Raw genomic sequence first — 10047 nt, forward strand, 5'->3', positions numbered from 1 at the left:
GGGTATTTTTACTTGGCACATAAATCTCATGTTTTAACATATCTAATGGCCACACTTTTATTTTTTATATTTATACCCCCAAATCTTTTAGATCATGTTAAAATACCATCATTTTCACTTTTAAAAGTCAATTACACCATTTCATGCATAGGAAAGGTGGCATGTATGTAAAAAATTGAAGTTTAGGTGTGAGATATGTAAATACATAAGAATTGAGTGGTCTTTATGTAAATCTGCCTATTTCTTAAGACAATTGAGTATCTGTTTTTTGATTGGTGGTAAATGTTGTTATTAGTTGTTACTCTGAGTTGTTCGTGAAGTGGTCTGATGCAGGAGTTAACTCAAATAATTAGTAGAATAGTAAATGTTATTACTGAAAGAAAATTTGCGATTACAACTCAAACACACTTGAAAGAGAAATGACAACAGAGACGACACGCAAACACCCTCAAGAGTGGATCTCAAGGTGGTGGTGGCGGTTGTTAGGGGTTTGGAAAGGTGGTTGCAAGGTAGATGAGGTGGGACTGTGGAGAAGCAACGACACAACAATGATGACTTACTATCCTTGGCGGAATTAAGCAGGAAAGAGCGGAAATAACAAGACAAGCGTTGGTACCTTGCTGTTTGGGTGGCAGCAACAAGGTAGGCGGGTGGATAGCAATGAACGACAGGTCAAACTCAGTTTGTTTTCACACGGCCGTGAGGGTTGACAGTGCGTAGAAATGGCTGGGACATTAGGGTAACAACTAATAAGTGGTAGGGATGGTTGGGGGTGTTGGAATGGGCAAGGAGTAACTCCTCGTTGTTTGTGATGGCGGTAGCAAATTGAAACGCCGACGATAGCAGTTAAAAGATAGGAAAATTGCACGAAAACAACAACAGGCGGTTTGTTCAGGGGCAACTACAATAATGGAAGACGACTCAAAGTTATGTGGGGAGAATACAAAAGGGGATAGGGAAGGTAATCACCACCTCATAAGTGAGATACAGTTGAAGCATCACCCAAACCCTCAGATACAACCCTCACGGGGAAAAGAGAGATGTCGACAGCTGTCTCGAACAAAACTCACGACAAAACTAATAATCCAAGTCCTAATATACACATATATAAGAAATAACTAGAAATGAATGAAGGATAAAAGGAAATGTGCTAAAAATTGGAAATAAAATGGAAGAGGGATCGCTCGGTCCGGCTCTGCCCTGCACACGCAACACAGGTGCCGCTTATTGTCACCGAAATCTCGTGTCCCGCTTCTGGATGAAACAGGAGATGCTCCTACTTCAGCCACCTGGGGTTGGGAGAGCTTCGATCTCATCCGTTGAAACTTTTTTCTTCTCATAGCATGACGTAAGGCCAACCTCTTTAGAGGTTACAGAGTTGTTTTGATCTGTTGCAATTGAATATTTTTCGATTGTGGCTCAAAAATCACCTAAATCCCACTGGAGGTTGCACTATACCTCAACACATTTGAGGAGCTTCTTCCACTTGTGAGCATATATCCATACCGATCCAACCTTCATTGGGTACACTATTGAACCGAACTGGAACTTTGTGTTACATATATTTTGTTGAATCCTCCCAAAGTAATCTAATGTTGGCTCAACTTGATTTGAAGTGAGGGCAACTTGGACTTCCTTGATATTGTCCATGGTGGTAAGGTATCAATCATGATGTCCTGAAATGCTCTCTATAGTGACTCCCGTGTCTGGAATCAATATCTTAATCTTGACTTCCTCTATCATCACCAAAACTAATTTTGTCGATTCTTTTTTGCTGGCAAGGGCACCTGTGATCTCGGACTTCGGGAAGGTAGAAGGACGATTTGCTTGTCATCCTTGGAGAAGGTGTTCCTGAACCCATCGTACCGAGTCCTATGGTCAAATTGCCATAGTCTCTCCAACAAAGGGTGACAAGCATCTTTGGGCATTACGTTGCACCACACATGATTTTGCAGCTGGTTCTTGATCGAAGACTCCATTAGGCACTCCTGTTAATGCTGACCTTGTTATCCTTCTTCAACCACGTCAGGGAAAACAGCTGGGAATGTCTCTAAGTCGTGAAGTTCAATTTGTCCCCCATATGTGTAGACTACATGCATTTTCTTTCACAGTGCAATGGGTGTAGAATATTGTGGCGAAACCACTACTGATCCCTTGTAGCCTCAATTTATAGGACCCTTCGAACCACAAATATCTCGTCCTCATTCGGTGGAAGATTGCACTCACCCTATTTTTCAGTTGCCTCTTCATCATTAACTTCCTCCATTGTATCCATAACTCGACTCGTTGGGCAACAGAAAGCGATTGTCCACAATCATGACATCTGAAGCATTTTTGGTTGGGACTATAATGGGTGTGCTACTCTTCTCATGCTTCTTCTCACTCAGATTAGCTCTGTCCTGTTCCTGACTAATCTACTCTACTCTTTTGAGGCGTGTTCCTCCTGAGGTCAGCCATTGTGGGTGGCTGCCTAACTAGCGGTGGTTGCTTGCTCTACTTCTACCGCCTCTCCACTTTTAGTGCTAAGGTCTACATGCCTCTTAGTGTCCAATAGGTTTGCAGTTAGACCACACTAATGATGATGAGCTTTAGGCCTCCCAGTTCCCCGACTATGTTGTGCTTTTATGGCTCCTTCAGCTCACACTTCAATTTAAGTTACATAAATTTTGTCATGCACTCCTCCATTGATAGTTTCTTCTACTGGAGGTAGTGGAGCTTGAAGAAAATATCTTGGTGATAGTGTGGGGGTAGGTACTACTGTTGCATCACATTCTTCATTTTCTCCTAAGAAACGATTCTGTCCCACTCTTCTTTTTGTTTTTCCTTCTTCATTTTCTCCCACCACAAATAGATATTCTTCTTCAGTTTAATGGCGACGAGTTTCACTCTTCTGTCATCGGGCACCTCTTTGTATTCAAAGATCTATCCAATAGTCTGCATCCACTCAAAGAAATCATTTGAATTCATTCTCCCCTCAAAGTCTGATAGGTCCACTTTCACTCTTGAGTCAGGATATCCTCCAACAGGAACTTTGCCTCTATATATTTTAACTGTCATCTTTTCTCTAAATATTCCAATAAACAGTTCATCTCTATATCTTCCAAAAGGCACCTTATCTCTCGACCTCCTTTGATATTGTATCCCAAAGCTCCCTGGTCGATCCTCCTCTCCATTGAAATCATCCCTACGAGGGGATTCAGATGGTCTGCTTGCTCTCCTCCACATATTTCACTAGTACGGTTGACAGTGATCCTGTCTTGCTTTTTTTTCTCAATGGCATCGAGCCGATGTAGCACTTGGCGGAGTAGCCATTGTATATCGTCCATAGTAGATTCCTAATCAAATTCCCGCAATTGTCTCCTCGGGGGTGTGGTTAGGGTTTTGGGTGTAGCTAGGTGGAGGGAAAATAAAATTTTGGGGGCTGATATAAGGGGAATGCTAGAAATCCTAGGATAGGATTATGGTTAAGCTAGCTCCGATACCAAATGATACCGTAGTTAACTCAAATAATTAATAGGAAAACAAATGTTATTAGTGAAAGCTAGTAAGTAATTACAACCCAAACACAATCGAAAGGGAAAACAATAACAGACACGACACATAAACGCCATAAGGGTGGATCTCAGGGTGGTGTTGCGGTCGATAGGGATTTGGAAAGGTGGCGGCAAGGAAGAGGAGGGACTGGACGGTGGGGAAACAACGACACAATGCAACAATGGTGGCTTACTATCCTGGGCAGCAACAAGCAGGAAAGAGCGAAACAGTACAACAAGACAAGCGGTGACACCATACTGTTTGGGTGGCAGCAGCAAGGTGAGTGGGTGGACAGCAAGCAACAGCAGGTCAACAGCAGTAATTTGCTGTTTGGGGGTGGCAGCAGCAAGGCAGAGGGCGGCTCTGAGGGTTGACAGCTAGTAGGAATGGCTGGGACAGTATGGTGTTCGGGTGCTGGAACGAGCTGGGAATGGCAGCAGCTGGAAGATAGGGAAACTTCTTGGAAACAACAGTAGAAGGCTGTTCGGGCGGCTGCAGCAATAGAAGACAGCCGCAAGCGATGTGGGGAGGATACAAAAGGGGATAAGGAAGATAATCATCACTTGTGAGTGAGATACAGCCGAGCACCGCTCAAACCCTTGGATACAATCTTCGCAGTAAGAAGAGAAACGCCGGCTACTATCTCGAACAAAAAAATTCAAATCCTAACACACACATATAGAAAAGAGCTAGAGAGGAAGGATAAAAAGAAACATGCTAAAAATTGGAAAAAAATGGAAAGAAATTGGAAGAGGGATCGCTAGGTCCAGCTCTGCGCTGCACGCATGACCAGGGTGTCGAGCAATGTCGAGAAATCCCACTTCTTGCTTCTAGCTTCTAGACGAAAACCGGATACGCTCCTTGCGATAGGGTGAAGTCATTTTTACTGGTTCTTTCATAGTTTACTTCTCCTCCTTCGCTTGCCAGACTTATATTTGTGTGAAGATATTAAAGCAATAGAGGTGTGTTTTCTTCTATGGTTATTTGTCTTCCTTTTGGTTTTTACAATAAAGATGTGATGAATATATAAATGTTTTGCTGTTTACTTTGTGTGAAGATATAAAATGATTTCTTTTCTATGGATATATTAGCTATTTAGATCCTTTTTTTTATTTTTCTCGCATAAAAAAATATTGATGGTTACTTGTTGACTAAATTGTTTACCTGTTTGAGATTTCTTTTACCTTTTGTTTTCTGTTTTGTGTTCTTATTTTGTTTTGTTTATGTTTTGATTTGAAAAGAGCATATTTGACATGTTGAAAATAAACTGATTTATTTTTAAAAGCAATCAAAATAACTTGAGTTCTTTTAAGTATTTTTAAAAAATAAAACATAAAAATATGTCAAAATAGTACACTTGACAAACATATTTTTCAAAACAAAAGTAAAAATAAAAGGAAGATTTACATATATACCACTCGTATTTTATGTATTTACATATCTAATGTTTAAACTTCAATTTTTACACACATACCACCATACCTATGCATGAAAAAATGTATTTTACTTTTTAAAATAAAATGGTGGTGTTTTTGATGTGATATGAATGATTTTGGTGGTAGAAATGTAGAAAAGAGCTGTTTTTATGGGTTAGATATGTAAATAAATAGGAATTAGGTGTTATGTAAATTATTTCCCCAAAATAAAAGTAAAAATTGATTTCTTGGACGATGTGAAAGATATTGTGCCATGAATTTAATCATTTTCCTTGGTCATGCAGGTATTGGGATCTAGTGTGGAACGAACCAGGAGGACCAGGAATTTTTGATGTGTGAGTAAATATTCTTGTTTTTATGTTACACAACTTGTATGGTCAAAGCCATTAAATTTTGGGAGCGTTTACATACATACCATCCAATTCTTATGCATTTACATATCTAACACCGACAGTTTACCATTTTACATTCACACCAACCCAATTTTTCATTTCACAAAAAAATGCCACTATTTTAACATTCAAAAAGCGAAATACAACTCTTCATGCATAAGGTGGTATGAATTTAAAAATTGAAGTTTAGGAGTTAGATATGTAAATGCATAAGAATTGAGTGGTATGTATGTAAATCTTATTTTTTCAAGTACCCAAATGTTCTCAGATTATTATGATTATGATGCAGGCGAGGATTGAACTCCAAATCTATGACTTTGAAAACTTTTACTGAAGCGCTAACGTAAATTTGTATTGTTACTAGACCTGTTCGAGATCATCTCTTTCACAGTTTTTACTTTTCCTAATGGCTGCCAAAATTTCGTATGGCTACAGTTATTTAGCCTGTCTATAGTAACATTTACATACATACAGCCCAATTTCTATGTATTTTTATATCTAACACCTAAAATTTGCTTTTTTACATTCATACCAACCAAATCTTTCAATCACATAAAAAATACCAATATTTTAACTTTTAAAAAGTGAAATACACCCTTTCATGCAGGTAGCATGTATGCAAAAAACGAAATTTAGGCCTTACATATGCGAATACCTACGATTTAAGTGTTATGGATATCAATCTTCCATCAAAATATATAATCAGAATTCAAAAATTACTAAACAAACCTTGCTGTTGGCATCTGCTGCAAACTTGTCAGCCACGATGACATCAGAGGGTAACAAGAGTTTCACTTCTTTCAGCTTTGCCTTCTCAATAAGAGCTATAGGTTCGAAATATAAACAAGCCGAACACGAATAATAGTATTTTTTAACAAGCTGAACACGACTTGAGCCCAACTTTGCTTGTGTTTGACTCATTTACACTCTAGTATTAGTGGCTGATTTCTTATTTAGTAATTTAATTATTTCAGGTTTATTGTGCTCCGCGGCTCATCAGGATTCTATACTTATTCCATCTATGAGCACTTGGAAGGATGGCCTGATTTCAATATGGCAGAAACTAGGGTTGCTTTCAAACTTAGAAAAGACAAGTGAGTTGACTATTTACTTCTTTTATTCCAATTTCTTTGTATTTACATATCTAACTTTGCCTTTTACATTTATACCACTTCACACAAAAAAAATATCGCCATTTTAAGGTTTAAAAAGCGAAATATACCTTTTCATGGCATAGGTTAAGTGGGATGTATGTAAAAATTAAAAGTTAGTTGTTAGATATGTAGATACATAGGAATTGAGTGGTATGGATGTAAATCTTCCAAAATAGTTTGTCAGTAGAGGCTTTTGTTATAACTGCTGGCTTAAGTTGGTTTTCTTCAGCCTATATTTTCAATATCACTTTAGTTTTTCATGTGCATCCAATGCATTCCAGCTCATGTTTCCCCCCAACTAAAGGGAAATTTACATACATACCACACAATTATTATGTATTTACAACACCGGAAGTTTTGTTTACATTTATAACACTTCGGTGTTAAAACCTATGCGTGAGAAGGTGTATTTCTCTTCTAAAAAGTTAGTGATAGTGATACTTTTTTTATAATGTAAAATGTTTGAGTGGTATGTATATAAATATGAAAGTTTACGTGTTTGATACGTAAATAAATAAATGCCTCCCCCAAAAAAATGCATGTCGGTATACATTACACACAATTCTTATGTTTTACATATGACATGTCCTAAATGATTTTCCCCAAATATGTATATAAATATATATGAGATATTTAAATGCATAAGAATTGTGTGCTGTGTATGTAAATTTCACCTTGTTTAACTTAAAAATTAATATGTTGGGTTGAATGATTTGGCATTTTTTGTTGCATTTTATGGAGCTTTAGGTTCCATTACATGGCGGTGGCTGAAAATCGACAAAGAATCATGCCAATGCCCGACGATCGTATGTCCGGAAGATGTCAACAGTTAGCTTACCCAGAAGCTGTTCTACTAACAAATCCAATCTATCCAGACCTTGCAGGAGAGGTATGGGAATTGTGACAATTATGTTTTGTCTTGATTTAAGAGGTCGGATTCTTAGACTAAATGACGGGGCATGTAGATACATACCACCTTATTCATATGTATTTACATATCTAACACCTAAACTTTACTTTTTTACATTAATACCACCCAAATCTTTCGCATCACATAAAAAATATCACAATTTTAGTAATAGTGAAGTGCACTTTTTCATGCATAGGTAACGTGGCATGTTATGTAAAAATTGAAGTTTAGGTGTTAGATATGTAAATACATTGGAATTGAGTTGTATGTATGTAAATCTTCCCTAAATGATTTGCTTAGGTGGACGACAAGTATCAGTATTCTTGTGATAATAAAGACAACAAAGTTCATGGCTGGATCTCATTTGATCCTCCTACGGGCTTTTGGCAAATTACACCTAGTGACGAATTCCGTACCGGCGGGCCTACAAAGCAAAATCTTACCTCTCATGTTGGTCCTACCACCCTTGCTGTGAGTGCTTACTCTCAAGTTAAATTCATAATTTCCTTAAATGTCACCTGAAAATTTGCTTTATGCTGTGATTTATAATTACTTTTTGGAACTCGGATGTTTTTTACATATCTAACATCTAAAGTTTGGTTTTTTACATCTATCCCACCTAAATCTCTCATATCACATAAAAAAATACCCCTATTTTGACTTTTAAAAAGTGAAATACACTTTTTCATGCATAGATAAGGCGGCATATATGTAAAGATTGAAGTTTTGGTGTTAGAGATGTAAATACATAACAATTGAGTGGTATGTATGTAAATGCCTCAACATACCACCCAATAGCTATGTTTTTACACATCTAACTGCTAAATTTTGCTTTTTTACGCCTATATCACCAAATCTTGCATATCACATCCAAAATACCATTACTTTCTATGACTTTTAAAAAGTGATGCACATTTTCATGCATGGTTGTGTGGCATAATGTAAAAAATTAGAGTTTTGGTGTTAGATATGTAAATGCATAAGAATTGAGTGGCATGTATACCTTCCTACTTTTTCTATGTACGCCAGGATAACCACTTGGGTTTATTTGAAAACTAATGCACTGGTGTGCGGCTAAAAAAAATTATTACTGACATTAATATTTGCACTGTGATTGATAATAATCTCGATGATTTCATTCTTAATGTAAGTTTGTGTTTGTTTTATGTACAGATGTTCTTTAGTGCTCACTATTCTGGAGATGATCTTGTGCCTAAATTCAGAAATGGAGAATACTGGAAAAAGGTCTTTGGCCCAGTGTTCATATATCTTAATTCTACCTGGGGAGAAACAGGTCCACATATTCTGTGGGAGGATGCAAATTTGCAGGTTGAAGTTGGAACTTTCATGATCAGACTTTTTGCATGAGGTTAATGTACTCCTAGAGTATCATTTCAATTTGGTCTCTCAACTATATAATATTGATCTTAAATGGTCCCGTAGGAACTAAATTGGGATCAATTTTGTATCCCAATTTTGATCAATCTCTACCTGAGAGAAAATTATAGATCAATTATGTATAGTTGAAGGACTAAATTACAGAAATGTGACCACTCATGATGGTCAAGAGGCTATTTCAAGATATATTTGGTTGTTGAGTGTTAACTTTTATGTAAATTCTGCATATTTACTGTAGTATATTCCTGCAGATGCCTCCTAAAATTCTCAGTTACAAATTTGTGAGATCTCAAAGTGATTATTACAAACATTAATGAATTGCTGACTTATAATATTTACTCAAATCCTAAGAATTTCCTAACTTTTATTGTGAATACCTATTTGCTTTATTGCACTTCAGGAACTTTCTGCTATTGATATGAAAATTAGGCATTTACACACAAGACCACTCAATTTTTATGTGTTTACATGCATACCCACCCAAATCTTTAATATCGCATAAAAATACCACCATGTTCACTTTTAAAAAGTGATGCACACATTTTCATGCATAAGGCCAAAATATTGAAGTTTAAATGTAAGATATGTAAATACATAAGAATGGAGTGGTAGATATTTAAATCTCCCCTAAAAATTTTCTCATGCTCCCTTCGCCATGTTGTTTGTTATTCTAGATGAGAACTGAAGTAGAGTGTTGGCCATATGCTTTCCCTCTTTCAGAAGATTACCAGAAGGCTGGAGAAAGGGGCTTTGTTACCGGTAGGCTACTCATTCGTGATAGGTATGGTCATTTTTTAATTGCATGAAGCAATTCAGTAAATTACACAAAAGCTCAAGGAAATGGAGTGCATTTAACTAAATTATGATTCTATGATATATAGAAATTTATCTCCATATGAAAAAAATTATTAGACAGACAATATTCTGTATGATTTGTTATACTTTGTTAGGTACATTGATGATGATGATCTATATGCAAGTTCTGCATACATTGGGTTGGCATTACCAGGAGAAGTGGGGTCATGGCAAAGAGAATGCAAGGTGAGTATCAACAACTCTTTTATTTTTCTTGGCCCACCCGAAGTCCGCAAGTAGGGGCGTGCAAACAGTTAATTTGGTGCCAACGGATAGTTTGGATGGGTCAATTTATAAATTAATCAAACTGAATGAAACCTAAATCGAAAATTTAAAAACAGGACCGATTAAGCTTTTGCTAAAACTAA

At 37.0% G+C, this 10047-nt stretch overlaps 1 protein-coding gene across 2 annotated transcripts; it reads left to right on the top strand.

Annotated features, from left to right (window-relative positions):
* The first annotated feature begins 6338 nt into the window (after positions 1-6338).
* Positions 6339-10017, top strand: LOC110037080. Of its 2 annotated transcripts, none has more exons than XM_020741655.1 (6): positions 6339-6456; positions 7264-7405; positions 7727-7897; positions 8600-8755; positions 9499-9605; positions 9775-10017. In XM_020741655.1, the coding sequence occupies exons 1-6, from the start codon at positions 6416-6418 to the stop codon at positions 9917-9919; spliced, it is 762 nt and encodes a 253-aa protein (XP_020597314.1). In that variant the 5' UTR covers positions 6339-6415; the 3' UTR covers positions 9920-10017. The 2 variants fall into 2 exon arrangements, with proteins under 2 accessions (XP_020597314.1, XP_020597315.1); XM_020741656.1 differs by having other exon boundaries at positions 9545-9605; positions 9775-9916.
* The last annotated feature ends 30 nt before the right edge of the window (positions 10018-10047 follow it).

The sequence above is a fragment of the Phalaenopsis equestris genome, unplaced genomic scaffold (genome assembly GCF_001263595.1).
Source record: "Phalaenopsis equestris unplaced genomic scaffold, ASM126359v1 Scaffold214776, whole genome shotgun sequence".
NCBI classification, from domain to species: Eukaryota; Viridiplantae; Streptophyta; class Magnoliopsida; order Asparagales; family Orchidaceae; genus Phalaenopsis; species Phalaenopsis equestris.

Excerpts from the sequence above, each read along its gene's own strand:
- LOC110037080 (XM_020741655.1), top strand. The coding sequence starts at position 6,416 with ATGGCAGAAACTAGGGTTGCTTTCAAACTTAGAAAAGACAA. Across the intron at positions 6,457-7,263 it reads TTCAAACTTAGAAAAGACAA|GTTCCATTACATGGCGGTGG; the intron begins GTGAGTTGACTA and ends ATGGAGCTTTAG. Across the intron at positions 7,406-7,726 it reads ATCCAGACCTTGCAGGAGAG|GTGGACGACAAGTATCAGTA; the intron begins GTATGGGAATTG and ends TGATTTGCTTAG.